The sequence below is a fragment of the Dendrobates tinctorius genome, unplaced genomic scaffold, assembly GCF_039654945.1.
Source record: "Dendrobates tinctorius isolate UK_male_01 unplaced genomic scaffold, ASM3965494v1 ptg000003l, whole genome shotgun sequence".
Taxonomy (NCBI): domain Eukaryota; kingdom Metazoa; phylum Chordata; class Amphibia; order Anura; family Dendrobatidae; genus Dendrobates; species Dendrobates tinctorius.
This window is the reverse complement of record NW_027361671.1, coordinates 76352260-76372201: the sequence shown is the minus strand read 5'-3', so window position 1 is coordinate 76372201 and position 19942 is coordinate 76352260. Positions and strand designations below refer to the sequence as shown.

The window sequence follows — 19942 nt, the reverse complement described above, 5'->3', positions numbered from 1 at the left end:
TGGAAAAATTGGCCTGATCAAGAGGGTGAAAACAGGCTGGGGTGTTTGAAGAGGTTAAAATCCACGTGTCATGTTTTTGCCCATGTGGCCAGCTCATCTAAGCTTTTCTGTAATATTATATCATTAAGTTGATTTTACAGTATGTCAGTACTAGAGTTGAGCGATACCATCCGATACTTCAAAGTATCGTATCGGATGGTATCGGCCGATCTTTAAAAAAAGTATCGGTATCGCCGATTCCGATACCGGAAGTCCCATTCAAGTCTATGGGACTTCCGGTATCGGAATAAGAAAAACCCTTTCCTGCCCTTGTACAGCCTCTCTGGGGTCTGTACGGGCCTTTCGGGGGGCTGTGCCGGCCTGCCAGGGGGTCTGTGCAGGCTCCGGTGGTCTGTGCCGGCCTGCCGGTGGTCTGTGCAGGCTCCGGGGGGCTGTGCCGGCCTGCCGGGGGGCTGTGCCGGCCTGCCAGGGGGTCTGTGCAGGCTCCGGTGGTCTGTGCCGGCCTGCCGGTGGTCTGTGCAGGCTCCGGGGGGCTGTGCCGGCCTGCCGGGGGGCTGTGCCGGCCTGCCGGGGGGCTGTGCCGGCCTGCCGGTGGTCTGTGCAGGCTCCGGGGGTCTGTGCAGGCATCGTCCGATGGGACTACAAGTCCCATCTGGCGATGCCTGCTACCATGACAGTGATTGACACATTAGCCAATGATGGGACAGTAGTAGTCCCATCATCCGGCTAATGTGTTAAATGTAAAAAAAAAAAAAAAAAAAAAAAAAATTACATACTACATACTACATACATGCTACATTCATACTACATACTACATACATGCTACATTCATACTACATGCAACATACATACTACATATATACTACATGCATGCTACATATATACTACATGCATGCTACATACATACTACATGATACATACTACATATATACTACATGCATGCTACATACATACTACATATATACTACATGCATGCTACATACACACTACATGCTACATGCATGCTACATACATACTACATGCTACATGCATGCTACATACATACTACATACATGCTACATATATACTACATACATACTACATATATACTACATGCATGCTACATATATACTACATGCATGCTACATACATACTACATATATACTACATGCATGCTACATACATACTACATGCTACATGCATGCTACATATATACTACATACATGCTACATATATACTACATACATACTACATATATACTACATGCATGCTACATACATACTACATATATACTACATGCATGCTACATACATACTACATGCTACATGCATGCTACATACATACTACATACATGCTACATATATACTACATACATACCACATACATACTACATGCATGCTACATATATACTACATGCATGCTACATACATACTACATATATACTACATGCATGCTACATACATACTACATATATACTACATGCATGCTACATATATACTACATGCATGCTACATACATACTACATATATACTACATGCATGCTACATACATACTACATGCTACATGCATGCTACATGCATGCTACATACATACTACATGCTACATACATACCACATATATACTACATACATACAATACATTCATACAATACATACATAGACATACAGTACATATAACATAGAGTAACATACTTACCAATACTTGTCACATTGTTCCCCGAAGCCATTGTCGTCTACGGAATAAATATTAACATAACAAACCACAAAAATACTCACCCACGATCCGAAGCAGTCCACGAGTGTGTCCCACGACGATCTTGGGTAGAGAACTGCAGCATCAGCTGATGCTGCCGTTCTCTACGGGCTGCAGGAATCCAATGACGGAAGGTAGGTATCCTTCCGCACTGTATTCCTCCGCCACTTAAAAAAAAAAAAAGTCCCTAGTCTCACTTTATGCCATTGCTGTGTGGGAATTTCCCACACAGCAATGGCATAAAGTGAGACTAGGGACTTTTTTTTTTTTAAGTGGCGGAGGAATACAGTGCGGAAGGATACCTACCTTCCGTCATTGGATTCCTGCAGCCCGTAGAGAACGGCAGCATCATCTGATGCTGCAGTTCTCTACCCAAGATCGTCGTGGGACACACTCGTGGACTGCTTCGGATCGTGGGTGAGTATTTTTGTGGTTTGTTATGTTAATATTTATTCCGGAAAGACAATGGCTTCGGGGAACAATGTGACAAGTATTGGTAAGTATGTTACTCTATGTTATATGTACTGTATGTCTATGTATGTATTGTATGAATGTATTGTATGTATGTAGTATATATGTGGTATGTATGTAGCATGTAGTATGTATGTAGTATGTATGTAGCATGCATGTAGCATGTAGTATGTATGTAGCATGCATGTAGTATATATGTAGTATGTATGTAGCATGCATGTAGTATATATGTAGCATGTATGTAGTATGTATGTGGTATGTATGTAGCATGTAGTATATATGTAGCATGCATGTAGTATATATGTAGTATGTATGTAGTATGTATGTAGCATGTATGTAGTATATATGTAGTATGTATGTAGTATATATGTAGCATGTATGTAGTATATATGTAGTATGTATGTAGTATATATGTAGCATGCATGTAGTATATATGTAGTATGTATGTAGTATATATGTAGCATGCATGTAGTATATATGTAGTATGTATGTAGTATATATGTAGCATGTATGTAGTATGTATGTAGCATGCATGTAGCATGTAGTATGTATGTAGCATGCATGTAGTATATATGTAGTATGTATGTAGCATGCATGTAGTATATATGTAGCATGCATGTAGTATGTATGTGGTATGTATGTAGCATGTAGTATATATGTAGCATGCATGTAGTATGTATGTAGTATGTATGTAGTATGTATGTAGCATGCAGTATGTATGTAGTATGTATGTAGTATATATGTAGTATGTATGTAGCATGCATGTAGTATGTATGTGGTATGTATGTAGTATGTATGTAGTATATATGTAGTATGTATGTAGCATGTAGTATGTATGTAGTATTTTTTTTTTTTTTTTTTTTTTTTTAACATTTAACACATTAGCCGGATGATGGGACTACTACTGTCCCATCATTGGCTAATGTGTCAATCACTGTCATGGTAGCAGGCATCGCCCGATGGGACTTGTAGTCCCATCGGACGATGCTTGCACAGACCCCCGGACATCAGCACAGCCCCCCGGCAGGCCGGCACAGCCCCCCGGCAGGCCGGTACAGACCCCCACAGGGTGCACAGCCCCCCGGCAGGCCGGCACAGCCCCCCGGCAGGCCGGCAGAGACCCCGGGCAGTCCACACAGCCCCCCGGCAGGCCGGCACAGCCCCCCGGCAGGCCGGCAGAGACCCCCGGAAGGCCCGAAATGACGGCGCATCATGATGCGCACACACCGCGCATCATGATGACGTCAGGCCGTCAATCAACTGAACTTCCGATTCCGATGCCGAATTCCGATATTGAAAAAATATCGGAAGTCGGTATCGGAATTCCGATACAGCAAGTATCGGCCGATACCCGATACTTGCGGTATCGGAATGCTCAACACTAGTCAGTACCTGTGTACTGATCAGAATATGGCTATATCTTCAGTGAGCACCACTTATGCTATTAGCTGCATGTTTTTGAGGTGTATCTTCAGAGTTCATAAATGGGGATATCAGGAGTGCCAGTGTTTCTTCTAAATGGATATTGATTTTAAGGTATCCTACAAAGCTTTTTGTCATCAACATAAATATTTGTGGTACTCCACTGCTGAACGTATGCCAGGTTTGCCTAGGTCTACAGATGGACCACTGATCAAGACTGATTGTTTGTGTTAATAAATGTTTTATAAGAATAATCTCCAATTTTGTGACCATTAAAGGGTTGCTCCGCTACTTTTACATTGATGACCACTCTTAAGGATAAGTCATCAATCTCAGATTGGTGGGGGTCCAACACCTGGCGCCCCTACAATGAGCTGTTCTCAGTCCTGGTGGCAGATGGATGTTAGCACAGCTCTGTCAAATGTGTAGTTGCCGCTGCCAGGTGCTGCAGATTTATTCCTATTCATTAAGATAGGTCATCAACATAAAAGTAGTGGAACAACCCTTTAAGAAGAAATTTGGAGGAATGTATTCATCCAGATCACTTACTGTAGCTACTGACTAATAACATGACCGTGACAAAAGCCAAAAAATACGGAATATAAATGACCCTAAGACAAAGCCGATGTTAGAGGGCTAATACATACACATACTTGTCATATACGTAAGCCCTAATTTGATCGGTAAGCTTTCTAAAGTGATATTGAATTACACTTTCTTCCTTTTACTGAAGAGCTGAGATCTTTTGAAATCTTATTTCAACATTCATGTTCATTGCCGATTTTTATTCTCAGAGAAACGGAGGTCTTTCAAGTTCTTTTTGCACAGATGTCAAATAACATTAGAAGCTTTGCCGACACCAATGTGTGCAGCAATTCAGTAGGAAGATACTTTTCTATATTAAAAAAAGGAAGTATCTCTGTTGGCCTCATTTCGAAATGACATGCCTTCAACCAACCGTGACTACTAGAGTGGAAAAATGCCATTAATGGAAATGCATTACCATGCAAGCCAAAGAATTCAGAGTAAAGTCGCACTGCTCACATATCATGCCCTCATCTTGGGCATACATATCTCTTACGGTGAACTACTGCATCGTTCCTTATAATAGCGGTTGATATTATGTTCCTTTTATCTGCCTTAGTGTATCTATGTAGAAAAGAAAACCTAAAAGTGGTTGTTTGGTTAGAAAACCCATATTTCAGTAAATAGGCAATGGTCCCCCATTCAGGACCCACATCTATTAGCCAGAACAGTGACCTGATACAAAGACTATTTCTCTTTATATGCACAGCACATTCATTCATTGGATTGTAAGAACTGTGTAATCCATAGATTTTTTTTTTACAGTGGAGCTGCAAGAAATTGTACATTTGCTCCTGCTCACGACCGTTTTAATCAGACGAGTCCGTGCAGTCCGTGGTTCTCACAGATAGCACTCATACCCATGATATTGAGTACCCATGGGGTACCTCAGGGCTCAGTCCTTGGCCCCCTTCTCTTCTCTCTCTATACGGCCCCAATTGGACAGACCATCAGCAGATTTGGCTTTCAGTACCATCTTTATGCTGATGACACACAACTGTACACATCATCCCCTGACCTTACCTCCGCTGTACTACAGAACGCCACTGACTGTCTGTCTGCAGTCTCCAACATCATGTCTGCTCTCTATCTGAAACTCAACCTCTCCAAAACTGAACTTCTTCTGCTCCCACCATCTACTAACCTCCCTAAATCTGACATTTCCCTCTCTGTGGGTGGCACCATAATAACACCCCGACAGCAGGCGCGCTGTCTGGGTGTTATGTTTGACTCCGATCTCTCCTTCACCTCCCATATACAATCTCTTGCCCGCTCATGCCGCTTACACCTAAAGAACATCTCTAGAATCCGCCCTTTTCTCACCATGGAAACAACAAAAACTCTCACTGTCGCCCTGATCCCCTCCCGCCTGGACTACTGTAATGCTCTATTAATTGGCCTCCCTCTCACTCGACTCTCCCCTCTCCAGTCTATCCTTAATGCAGCAGCCAGGGTTGTCCATCTGGCTAATCGTTACTCAGACGCGTCCGCTCTTCGCCAGTCGTTACACTGGCTGCCAATTCATTACAGGGTACAATTCAAAGTACTTGTTCTCACCCACAAAGCTCTCCACAGTGCGGCACCCCCTTACATCTCCTCCCTCATTTCTGTCTATTGGCCTAACCGACCGCTGCGCTCTGCAAATGACTTTCGACTAACCTCTGCCCTAATCCGTACCTCCCACTCCCGACTCCAAGACTTCTCCCGTGCTGCGCCAATCCTCTGGAATGCTCTACCCCAAGATATTAGGACCATCCACAATTTGCATAGTTTTAGGCGCTCGCTCAAAACACATTTGTTCAGAGCGGCCTATCACATTCAGTAATCAAAGTCATGTTATGTTTGTGTGTGTGTAGCCCATTCACTATCTCCATCTAACCCCCACCCCCTGAAGATGGCTGGACCATCATTGTAAATACATCATTGTAAATACAAACCTGTGCTTTGTATCTCCCCCACCTCATTGTAGATTGTAAGCTCCACGAGCAGGGTCGTCTTATTTCGATTTAATTATTGTATTGTTAGCGTTGTTACTTATGACTGTTGTGTTTGAAACTGTTCAACTGTAAAGAGCTGCGGAATATGTTGGCGCTATATAAAGATTATTATTATTATTATTATATTCTATGGTACCGTGCACATGTCTGATTTTTCGTCGGACCGAGAGATCAAAAGAAAAAACATTGTTGCAAGCATGATTTGCCTCTGAGAATCAGATTGCACTAGCCCATCAATGTCTGTGGGTCCAAGAAAAAAATCATACCGCTCTTGGATATCATCCGAGTGCCGTCTAATTTTCACAAATTGACATAATGGAGAAAGTGGAGAAACTTTTTTTTTTATTTCTCCCCACCTCCTAGAAAATCGAATCCCACTCAGATTCAAGTCCGCTAAAGGGAACTAACAAATATAGTATAAAGTAAAAAAAAAATTGTTTTTATAAACATGAAAAAAAAGTTAAAATCCGACCCCCTTTTGCCCTATTAAAAATAAAGCAAGAAAAAATACACATATTTGGTATCACTGCGTTTGTCAAAGTCCAATCTATCAAAATATAAAATAGATTAATCTGTCCGTTAATTGGCTAACAAGAAAAAACATCAAAACACCAGAATTGTGTGTGTTTTTTGGCAATAAAAAGCAATAAGAGGCGATAGATTTTTGGGTGGTATATAATTTTATCAGTAAAAATGTCAGCTCAGGGCACAATAAATAAACCCTCACCTGGACCCATAGCATGAAAATTGAAAATGGAGGCACAAGAAATTTTATTTTATTTTACAAATTTCCGAATTTTTGTTCCCCATTTAAACAAAAAAAAAAAAAAAATTATTTCTGCATAATCATACTATCCTGAAGAATCATATTGCCAGGTCAATTTTACCATACAGTGAACATGGTAAATAAAAAAAATAAAAAAAACAATTGTGGAATTGCATTATTTTTTCCAATTTCAACGCACTTGGAATTTCTTTCCTTCTTTCCAGTGCATCACAGGATAAAATGAATGGTGTCATTCAAAAGTATGACTCGTCCTGCAAAACATGAGCCCTCATACATGTATGTGGATGGAAAAATAAGAAAAAATATGGCTGTTGGAAGAAGGGACGGTAAAAATGAATACGAGAAACAGAAAATAGCCTGGTCATGAAAGGGTTATAGTTGGCAAGTACCGCATGATAAGGCTAAGGGTAATTTTCATAAAAGCGACAGCTGCTTGCAGTGAATGAATTCTGGAATATCTCGATGATGTGTTTAAAGCTTAATAAAAATGAAATCCCTATTAAGGGTCTAATAAACTTAATATAAAAGTTGGCTTATGTATTTATATACATCATTTTCTCTAAAATGTGCAAACAAATCTATAGCAGCAAAATTGCCAATATGTATCAGCCTATTAAAAAAATGTTCCAACATTTACAAGAAGCTTTCAGGAGAAGAGCAGCATCCTAGCTGTATTAGAAGCGGAGCTAGCTTGTAGGATTCTCACCCTGGTTTTACTGGCTGTCATGTAAAAAAAATATCTGCAGAAATGGCAAAGCCGATTATCCAGGGGATCAGCACATCAATGTTAAGCCATATAAATATGACAGCTTTGAGTGTCTGTGAAAATTCTTTAAGTGAAGCACGTTTTAATATTTCCAACCCAGAAAATGAAGAACATATCTAATGGAGTTATTAAAAGGGACCCCCAAAGATCTGCTGGAACTAGTGATGAGCGAACGTGTTATCCGAGCATTCTTAGGTGCTAACCGAGTGTCTTCGGCGTCTTCGAATAATATGTTAGAGACCCCGTTCCTACATGTCTTGTGGCTGTTCGACAGCCACAACACATGCAGGGAATGTCTGCTTGTTAGGCAATTCCCGCATGTGTTGTGGCTGTTTAACAGCTGTGGGACATACAGCCATGGGGACTTAAAACTTACTATTCCAGCACGCCGAAGACACTCAGCAACCGGGCATGCTAAGACCTTATCCGAGCACATTGGCTCATCACTAGCTGGAATCCTTTCTCTTCTATATCTTGGGTGAAAATTAATCATATATGGGTAGCCCATATTATCTGTTCATTGCTTTTGCAGTACGTCACAATCTGATCTAACATTCATCATTGCTTTTGCCTGTATTTTTTGTATATTTTTGTGTGTTTTGCATCTTTTTTTTTGTTTGCACCGAATTCATTATTTTATTTGATCCTTTTTTTGTCTATTTTGTATCTGCTTGCAGGTTTAGCAATTCTAGATGTTTTAACTTGATTGATCAATTGGAACTTTTTAAATAATAGTAGAATTTGGCATAACTCCACTAACTCTACTTAACCCCATGGTGTATTTTTGAGTACACCAGTATTTTGGTGCAATTTTACACCTTTTTGCAAAATCTTTGACCTTGCCAAAAATTTTCAAAAGCAGTTCAAACCAGAAAAAAAAACATTTTTTTCTTTGCGCCTAATTCACGAATTGCATGCGCTATTTTGAAGAATTTGGTGCCAAAAAAGACAACTATTTCCACAATTCCAAAAACAAAAGTGACTTAAATACAAATAGTGAATCGGGGCCAAACTTTTTCTCTTGCAGTACAGTGCATTAACTTTTGATACCCAAAAAACTGCAGTTAATGCTAATATTGCTTCCCATAATACTATGCTTTGCTGCCAGTTCATCGTTATGTGAGGGGAGCCAGGGCCATACTCGTGGCTGACATAGACTGTTCAATCACGCCCTGGCCTCCCGCCAGATGCATACAATGTCCCCTTTGCAGCATACCTTTAGTCACACCTTCTGCACCATCTGGGTCCCATCTGGTCTGCTGAAGTTCTGCTGCTGGTGTTGTGACACATAAAGAGACAAAGTCCAGTTCTATCTCAATGATAAAGAATTTACTTACATCTGTACACAGTATGTCCATTCCAGTTACAGCCATATCATGAGTGAAACAGGCTGCCACGAGAAGTGGTGAGTTCTCCTTCAATGGAAGTCTTCAAACAGAGGCTGGACAGACATCTGACTGGGATGATTTAGCGAATCCTGCTTTGAGCAGGGGGTTGGACCAGATGGCCCAGGAGGTCCCTTCCAACTCTACGATTCTATGATTCTATGATTCTATGATAAGGTTCCACACAGTATGCATCCTTTGCTTTCCCTGTATCTTCCCTCTTTTCTCCCATGGTGTCCCTGGAACATACCGACCCGCTTGGTACCACAGCATCTCTCATGTCCAGCTTCACTAACTTTAGGAGTTCCCCTGTCCGTTTTGCCCCAGACATAAGGGTGTCTGCCCATATAGTAAGCTGCCATATCCTGGTGCTGCCCTGCATCGTCTTCATGCTGCAACCTTCGGCCACTATCAGGCTCTGGACAAACTGGGCTCTTCAATTCAACGTTGTGGGGTCACTGTGCCATCCCGGGCTCTAAAGACTGTTTGGGCTCCCTGGCCCTACTCCCTACAATCAGGAAATGTTCCTGGCTTACCCACAGTTGACTCCTCTTAAGTAAACTATGTACACTAATATACCCCCATCTAGTGTCCACATTGAGGTACTACACTTGCCCTAAGCTACAGCATACAAAAGTACAAAACACAATATATACAAAGTATGACATTCACAACCGGGGCAACCGGGACGTGTACACGGCATCAACAGTTTCTGCTACCCCTTACAGTTATATAGTGTGGCCCACAAACTCTATAGTGCCTTCCTATATACAGTATTTCTATAAACAAAAATAAATTTCACACTGTGCACTCCAGGTTACACAATTCCAATAATAATGATATTGCATTATTAAATAGATCATTAGACCTGATGAGACTGATGTGCTGATTTTGAAAATCCATGTCAGAATGAGTATACTCCAGGTCATTTAGATAATGCCTCTGAAAATAGAGGACATCTAAATAAGGTCTCCAAAATTAGTATTGCACATTTTGCTTTTAATAATGCTGCCATACAATGTTTTTCCCCATTGATTGTGCTAAACTGTTTACTACCAATTTGAGAAACTGGGTCTGAGCAGAAAAAGTAAATTAATGTGCATGCAAAATGTAATTGCATATGAACACATGACCTTTACACAGAGAAAACCAAAAGCAAAACACAAAACAAATATCCTGGAATAAAAAAGTAAAAAAATATATTGCAAAAATTGCATGAAGGTAGTAATAATAGTAATAATAAGGGTATTTAGTTAACATAATTTTGATCAAAATAATGTAGAAGCCATCCCGCCACGTCACGGCAACCCTTGTGGGACAGTCCTAACTCTTGTATTTAAAACCTTTCCACTTGTCAAGTGACGTAAATGTGAACAAGGACAGAGGGACTGAACCACCAGTAATAGTATAGGCCAGACAGGATGGATTTTCCAACTCAGAAACATGGCGGTCACACCCTTATATGCACAGAATGCACAATGAAACAAATGAGAAACTGGGTCTGAGCAGAAAAAGTAAATTAATGTGCATGCAAAATGTAATTGCATATGAACACATGACCTTTACACAGAGAAAACCAAAAGCAAAACACAAAACAAATATCCTGGAATAAAAAAGTAAAAAAATATATTGCAAAAATTGCATGAAGGTAGTAATAATAGTAATAATAAGGGTATTTAGTTAACATAATTTTGATCAAAATAATGTAGAAGCCATCCCGCCACGTCACGGCAACCCTTGTGGGACAGTCCTAACTCTTGTATTTAAAACCTTTCCACTTGTCAAGTGACGTAAATGTGAACAAGGACAGAGGGACTGAACCACCAGTAATAGTATAGGCCAGACAGGATGGATTTTCCAACTCAGAAACATGGCGGTCACACCCTTATATGCACAGAATGCACAATGAAACAAATGAGAAACTGGGTCTGAGCAGAAAAAGTAAATTAATGTGCATGCAAAATGTAATTGCATATGAACACATGACCTTTACACAGAGAAAACCAAAAGCAAAACACAAAACAAATATCCTGGAATAAAAAAGTAAAAAAATATATTGCAAAAATTGCATGAAGGTAGTAATAATAGTAATAATAAGGGTATTTAGTTAACATAATTTTGATCAAAATAATGTAGAAGCCATCCCGCCACGTCACGGCAACCCTTGTGGGACAGTCCTAACTCTTGTATTTAAAACCTTTCCACTTGTCAAGTGACGTAAATGTGAACAAGGACAGAGGGACTGAACCACCAGTAATAGTATAGGCCAGACAGGATGGATTTTCCAACTCAGAAACAGGGCGGTCACACCCTTATATGCACAGAATGCACATTTTTTTACTTTTTTATTCCAGGATATTTGTTTTGTGTTTTGCTTTTGGTTTTCTCTTACTACCAATTTGGTAGTTTTTATTTAAAGCGGTTGTCATATTTGAATGTCCTAGAGATCATCATATCATAGAGAAAAGTTTGCTCCTTAAGGCCCCGTTTTCCCAAGAAAACATTTATAGAAGATCTGTGGTTAGTTCTCCAAGATGTCTGGAACAACTTCCCTGCTGTTTTACTTCAAAATCTATGTGTAAGTGTATCTAGAAGAATTAATGCTGCAAAGGCTGAGCTAAAGAATTTCCTAGTTTTATTATATAAACTTTTGGTTCAAACAGACATTTTTAAAATCATGCATCATTCCCATGTAGTGTTTGGCTCATATGTATAAAGCTAGTATTATTGATTTGCTTTACGATTAATACTGCATTAATGTTTACCCTCCTTTCAGCTAACGACTTAAGACTAAAATCCTCAATAATCGGAACCTCCCACTCCCGTCTCCAAGACTTCTCATGTGCTGCCCCAAGCTTTTGGAATGCACTACCCAGGACAATTTGATTAATTCCCAATACTTACAGTTTTATGCGTGGGCTAAAAACGCATTTCCTTAGACTTGCCTGTCACATCACCACACTTATCTAAGTATCCCTGTTTTGCCCATGCTAAATTTTCTTCCAAATCAGGACCCCCGTAGGATTCCGTCCACACTCTCCATGCACTTAATAGCCCTCTGTCTGTACTGTATACATATAGGTTGGTGACCGGTTCATGCAGCGTTACGTGCACTTCCTGTCTAGTATATTATGGCTGTATTGTACAGTATAAGCACATTTTACCATTTACCTTTCGTGTTTCCCCTATTTCCCCATAGATTGTAAGCTTGCTAGTAGGACCCTCACTCCTCTTGGTATCTGTTGATTTATGTGATTATTGTTATGCTGTAATGTCTTTTATTGTCCGTACAAGTCACCTCTGAAATGTAAAGTGCGGCGGAATATGTTGGCGCTATAGAAATAAAAATTATTATTACTTCGTAGTTGGACTATCTTCAGAACGGTATATATAGTGCTATTTCTGAATTCATTTGTACCCGATCAGCTAGAAGTGGACTTACCTGTCTAACTTTAGAAAAAATGTAAAAGTCTACATTTTTTCAGTAAAGGAAGCATCCATATTAGACTTAATATAAATTCTGCCATACTAAAAATCTAGCGATGTGACATATTTACCACCGTATATCAATGCAGCGTCTCAAGTGGAACTGCGTTTTAATGCCATTGATTAAACCATGGTGATTTATTGCGGCTGGGTTCAAATAAGTATATTATATATAGCTATCCAAAACCACATGGGAAAGGGACATTCTCAGCTAAATAAATCAAGTTGCGGAGACTGAAAATGGTGTATTTGGCTGTTGTAAGATTAAACCGTATGTATTTTTTTCCTGCAAGAAAAGCTAGAGATATGGCTTCATATACATGGTATATTCATATAACATGTGTAAGGTTCTGTATAGTCGTATTCAACAATATATCATTTAAATCTGTGATGAAAAAGTGATCCTTCTCATTGTAATAGTTGGTCCAGTAATCCATGGTTATTAGCGTAATAGTCTCAACCAGCTCATATCTATGGGGGAACTAAAAGGCCATGTACATCTTTGTACATTTTTTTATTGTTAATTTGCCTACAAATAACAGGGTTAAGCAACATTCCAAATAGTCTTATTTAAAAATTTTCTACCATTCTGAGACTGCAGAGTGTTAGGCATCAGGATTCTACCACTGCGCAGGATAGATGTCAAGCATTATCTGGTACTGTGGTCTCTCATTCAGGTCAGGCCACGCTGTGGTTGCTGCTCAGCACAGACGTCGGTCCTAGCGTCTTGCTCAGGCTCGTGGTATATGTGTGGTTACTGCTGGCTCTCCAGCCAAGTCTATGTGACCAGTGATATACAGGTGCAGCCTTGCGCTCTGGAGTCTAAGTCCAGAGATCACCTTACTGAGCATGTATGTGATGTGGGGTCTTCTTTTTGGTCGTTGGACGTTAGCTGCTCTGTTGATGTGGCAGCTCTGGATTGGCCCGCATGCGATGCCTCGACCGACTGGGCATCAGTGTTTGGGGTTGGGCCTAGCATATAAAAGGCTCTCAGTGGTGCACACGGGCGCGCTAGTGTCATTTATGTTTGGTGTGTGTGGGTGGTTACTCTACCACTCTGTCTGCACGGTTGTGTGTGTAGTGTTTATGCTCAGTGTGTGTACACGTTGGCAGGCATGTTGTACACTTATGCAGCTTCGTACTCATGGCTCAGCGCTTGGGTCTTAGTCTGCTACATGCTTAGGGTGCCGGTCAGGCACAGGTTCAGTAGTATCAGGACTGGGGTAACTAGCCGCTTGGCTTAGCATCTGTTTCGTTCCTGTGTGCAGTTAGCACAGTTCAGTTACAGAGAAAACACAACCTTTATGCTATACTTCTATGAAGGCAACAGGGTATTGTACCTAGCGTCATAAGAGTTCTTTCTTTCCGCGCAGCATCTGCCTCATTCGTGTGTGCGGTTAGCACAGTTTAGTTGCAGAGCTAGCTCAATCCACGTGCTAACTTCCCTGTGACGTTAACCAGGTTTAGTTCTTAGCATATTTAGTGCAGTACCTCTCTGTGAAGTAACAGAGCTTGGTACGCAGTGTTCCCATCCCATTGTGTGGCATTAAAACTGTGTGTGTAAGGTGAACGCTTGCTGCTTCATTCTGTCATCTTTCACACTAGCAGCAGGTTACATCTCTGCACAGTGGACCCCGGGTTGCGATTGCACTTTATTTTATATTTTATTTAGTGCAATCCGCCAACCCTAACACAGAGTGTCTGTAAGTCCTTTATCTAGAAAAGTGATTTTCCAAAACTGATACAATCTATCAGAGCTCCTGCCTAGTGTTGTGAAAGTTCTCTCTGCACTCCCCTTTCTTTTCTCAGTGTTAGAGATAGCAGAAGTTAGAGGGATGTACACAGATTTCGGACACTGAGGACAGAGAACAAGTTTATACAGACTCATGTAGGGTTAAGAAAACAGGTAACATAAAAGGAGGAAAGCACATGAAGAAGAAATAAATTCAGGATAAAAACAAAATAAGTGCTGATATATGAGCTAATGAAGACATCGTTATGCTGTATACGCACAGACATCACATTCTGCTTACATTTGTGGCTGAAAGTTTTGAGACAGAGTCAAATTTTTGTTTTCACAACATTTACTGCTTCAGTGTTTATGGATCCTTTAGGCTGATGTATCTATGGTCTCGGAAGTATAGTTATAAGCATTTTCTAAGTTAAATGCATCGTTTATGCAAAGACTCGATATTTACATTATTGACCCCCCTTTTTTTTCAAGACATTGTATATCTCCCTGACATGCTGGACATCAGTCTGGGCAAAATCTTGACTGAAGACAGCCCCTTCTTGCCTTATCAGTGATTGGAATTTATTACAATTTCCGTGTTTTTGTTTGTCCACCCGTGTTTTGAAAATTGACTACAATTTCTTAATTGGATTGAGATCTTGGGGAGTGTCTTGGCCATGGAGTCGAAAATTTAAATGTTTTGTTTACCGAGTCACTTAGTTATCACTTTTGCCTTGTCACATGGTGCTCCATCATGCTATAAGAAGCATTGTTCATCACCAAATTGTTCATGGATGGTTGGGAGAAGTTGTTCTTGGAGGATGTTTAGATTCCATTCTTTATCTATAACAATGTTCTTAGCCAAAATTGTGAATGATGCCACTACTTCCTTAGACGAGAAGCATCCCAACGCATGAATAATCTCAGGGTGCTTTAATGTTGACTTGACACCGGACTCATGGTAGCGCCCACCATTTCTTCTCCGGACAAAAATTCTTCTAAATGTCCCAAACAGTCTAAAGGTGGCTTCATTAGAGTACATTACTTTGCTGGAAGTACAGGGATTAGACTGTAGAGGACTGGGGTAAAGTTACTTTCTGTGAGGAAGACCCCCTCACAAATTTGGCTAAGAACACTGCCATAAAGAAAAAATGGTATCTAAACGCCCTCCAAGAGTAGCGTCTCCCAAAGATCCAGGATAATCTTCAGGAGGATCTATTAACCATAAAAAAGAAATTCCCATTCTGTAGTCAATGGACTACAATGAAAAGAAATGAAAACTCATGAGCACCTATTTTTGTTTTCTGTAGCTTATTTTATTCAATGTCTAATGGTGCTTTTATGTGGTCTACACAGTGGTTAACAATAAAAATACACTTGCCAAAACCATTGGATGTTATCATTGTGAGCATGCCCAAGGTTTCCTCAATCGAAAGACACAACCGTCTTCATGGTCATGCCACTTTTCATACAATAAACAAAGAGTTTGGGTTGGCATAATAATGAGATCAGTGTATCCATACTTCTGTAATGGAATATCTTTGACTTTTCTTGGAGTTGCCTCTCAGCATTCACCAAAGGATTCGTCAGTGGGCCCTAACTGTGACGCAATAATGGTCCACTAGGTATATGTGCACATGGCTTCTTTTAGATGCCAGTGTACCCACTGCAGGAAATGCTTCAAGAAAACACTGTTGTCTTTAGCTTCGTTTTAGTGGCGGCTTTGCCTCTGGGTTTTTTCTCCAAGCAGAAGCCATCTGTAGAATGGTCAGGTCATTTTCTTTAGCTTCGAAGCCTGAAGCGTCTAAGAAGTGAAAAAGATTGGAACATATGCACAGCAAGTCGTTTTAGCATTGTTGTGAATATTTTAATTTTTGGCATTTATTTAGCACTTGAAAAAGATGTTGTGTGCACATACCCTTATGCAAAAGTGTGCCAAGATTTTAACAGAAAACAACTCGATTTGATGTTGACTGGAACCAATCCACTACATTTTATTCCTTAACTTTTTTACACCCAACTTATTAGACCGTTTTGATGATATGTTGAATGTGCAATGATTACAACAAAGATTTTGCTGAAAGTGCAAATTGATGTGTATGACGTGTTTTGAGTTAAGTCTGAGAATAATTTCATCTGGTGGACCCAAGAAACGCCAGTTCTCTGCTTTCTGGGAATTCACTGCTTCACTGGGGCATTCCGATGGGGCATTCCGCCCACATATTCATACAGGCCTTTTCATATTCAGTGATGCAAGGTGGACAGAGTACATGTAATGAAAAGGCATGACCCTAGAGAATCTTATTCTATCTTTAATCTTCATTTATGTTTTAATATGTTTAACTAACTGGAATTGATAGTTTTAGGGAAAGGTGATTTTCATGTTTTACATTCCCTGCAGCTAAATTAATTCTCAACCGTACTTGGAAATGGTCCAAATCAGGATATAAGTATGTTCCAATTTGCTTTTATACAGCCAACATAGATGAAAAATATCTATAATGTCAGATTCAACATAAAAGTATGTTGTTTGTCTTACAGCACTTTCAATGATCGCCCAATGTGCAGGATTTGTCATGAAGGAAGTAACCAAGAAGACCTTCTCTCTCCATGTGAATGTACTGGAACACTAGGGACAATACACCGCAGCTGCCTAGAGCACTGGCTTTCATCCTCCAACACAAGCTACTGTGAACTCTGTCACTTCAGGTTTTCTGTGGAGCGCAAGCCTAGACCATTAGTAGAGGTTAGTAATTAATGCATATTGCCAAAGTTACCAACATATACTTCCAAAAGCAAAACTGGAAATAGTGATAAAAAGCAAATTTTTGGATTTGTCTATTACCACAGATTGTTGGCTTTAGAAGTAGAATATCCATCTATATTCTGGTATGTCTTTTATGCTGGGCTGAAGCTTGATGCTTCATCAACCAAACTCGTTAAGATAGGGGATAACTTGCTGATCACTTGGGGGCCAACCGCTAGGACCCCCAATGGGAGTGAGGCACGGTAAGTCACCCAGGGCATAGTTGGCAACAGATACACTGTATGACAGACTGTGCAGTCTGTAGTGAATATAGACTAAGATTGAAGACTGTGGTCAATATTGAATATGGCAGCAGGCATTATTATCTGAGCACACTGGGGTAGGCAGTGACACTATACTCAATAGGGGAATAAACTTAGGGTACACTGAGTATTCATGTGCAATGCCATGTTCTGCAGATCAATCTATGCAGGAAGGTGTTTGGCCAGAAGCTGGCCAACATCTCATTTGTCTTTTCCATTTAGAGGAACAGGGAAATGGAATTGATGTACAGATTTGTTGCATTAATGATGCAAACTAAAGCATAGGGGCCCCACTGACTATTAAGGGTGTTTGTCTGGGTTGTGATTTGCGTCAGTGTTTACAATGGCAAAAAAAAGTCCTGCAAGAAAACTTTTTGTTCCGTTGTAAAAACTGGTACAAAACAGAACAACCATGGACCCCATAATAATCATTAATGACGCCTTTACCTCTGTTCACATTACTGATTCAAATTAATACTTTTGCTTGCTTGTTCTGTTTGTTCCTATAAATGTGAATGCGAACTTATCCTTACTTTATAAGATAAGATAATCCTTTAATCGTCCCACCATGGGGAAATTCAGAGCATTACAGCAGCAAGGCAGGAACAAGTACAGATACAGATGCATAAAGGCATTACATTGACAGTAGGTAGGTACATATATGACAAAAAAAGGGTATATTCTTAAGCCTACAACTTGCAGTAACCACCGATCCACCAAACCGCTGCACGGCCAGCTCTACCCTCGCCTACTGTATCCTCACCCATCCCGTTGTAGATTGTGAGCCCTCGCGGGCAGGGTCCTCTTTCATCCTGTACCAGTCGTGACTTGTATTGTTTAAGATTACTGTACTTGTATGTATTATGTATACCCCTCCTCACATGTAAAGCGCCATGGAATAAATGGCGCTATAATAATAAATAATAATAATAATAATAATAACATGCAACACGTGATCAGGAATTAAGCTGTTCAGATACTGGAATGGTAGAAGGGAATAAGGGAGTGTTAACAATCCATTAGTCAGGGGTCTGGAAAACCATGCTACTATTACTACTCATTATCTGATTTTAGGAAAACCCATTTCATGTAATAGTCATGTTGCCCTCTTGGGGCCCAACAACACTTAAACGGTCTGTAATATTTGGGTAATATTGCTCTACGTCAAGCACTGTAAAGCATACATTCACACATACTAATGACTGATGAAGAAAGAAACTGCACCACTCATGGAATCAGTATCTACAAAACCCATAACACATTCTCATCTCTTATCCAGAGGAACAAGGTCACAAAGAGTGTTTTCCGCTCTGGAGGACCTGTCCTGGTCTGCATTAAGCAGACAAGCTGTTGAGTTGAATCTGCAGTGAATATTGTTTAATTTCCCTTGTGGTGGCTTCAAGAAAACTAGATACATACTGCAAATTTTCCCACAAATTGTAGCTGTTTGGCGGAGGTCGCAGTAGGGTGACACTTTATGATCAGCTAATTGTCAAGAGACCCTATTAGCAAATAGTGATTACTGCCCATTTAGAGAAGCCAATTTATCGGAAGGCTCTTCCCCCAATTGTTGGCCTGTCTGTATAGGGCAGCAATCAAACAACAAACATGGAAAACACTAATTCATGATAGTGAGATGATTTTTTTTTTTTAGCAGGCTTCAAAATAATTATTTTAAGCAGCACATCATCCTGTGTAGACATGAGATGTGCTGCCGACAACATGACGTTCTATGTGCACAGAATGATTGCATGAGCCCTGATCGTCCAATGTGGACAACCCCCTTGAAGATAGGTAGACACTAGATCAAACTGAGATGTCTCATTATAACAAGATCTACTTACTAGTTGCCTACTGAACAGAAATTTCTATAGGATTACACATTATCACAATATCCATTTTGGAAATGAATCTTAGTAAAGCCACAGTGGTAAAATGTTAGGTGTTATTTTGGTTTTATATTTAATTTTCTCACATTTTATAATGCAGTTTAATTAGTGAACACGTGTTACCAGGTTGTCAAGATAAAGAAAATCCCTTATGAGCTGATGGTGAGGGGCTGGCGTAGCTGATCACAGCTAATTGTTAATCTAGACTTGCATTTTTACTATGTAATTGCTTATATACTGCCTTTACCTGAACAAACCTTATCATTATTATTTTTACTGTTCTTGGACTACCTGGTATATAGAAATAATAAATCACTTGTGCCATGTTATTTCACCCAAAATAAAGGGTAAAAAAATGTCAGCTAGAAGCAGTAAAGGTCGTTATATCGTGCTCTGATACCCCCTATGTCCATTCATCACAATTTTATCTATGCTTCTATATTCACCTTTAAACCTCGGACATAGCCCATTGGATCATTTAAGTGATTTTAAAGAGCCATTATTCTTCATGAAATGTATTTTGTCAAGCTTGCTGGCTGTACAATGGTTGCATTGGGCTTTCTTTTTTACTCTATTTCCCAATAATATGCGCCCGCATACCTGGGTACAATAGGTGGGCGTA

At 40.1% G+C, this 19942-nt stretch overlaps 1 protein-coding gene across 3 annotated transcripts in view; it reads left to right on the top strand.

Annotated features, from left to right (window-relative positions):
* MARCHF3 (membrane associated ring-CH-type finger 3) overlaps positions 1-19942 on the top strand; it is a 341782-nt gene that overhangs the window by 200567 nt on the left and 121273 nt on the right. For all 3 annotated transcript variants that reach the window (XM_073557244.1, XM_073557243.1, XM_073557245.1), the window contains one exon: positions 16904-17108. In XM_073557244.1, the coding sequence (XP_073413345.1) occupies positions 16904-17108 (205 nt within the window). The remainder of the gene's footprint in view (positions 1-16903; positions 17109-19942) is intronic.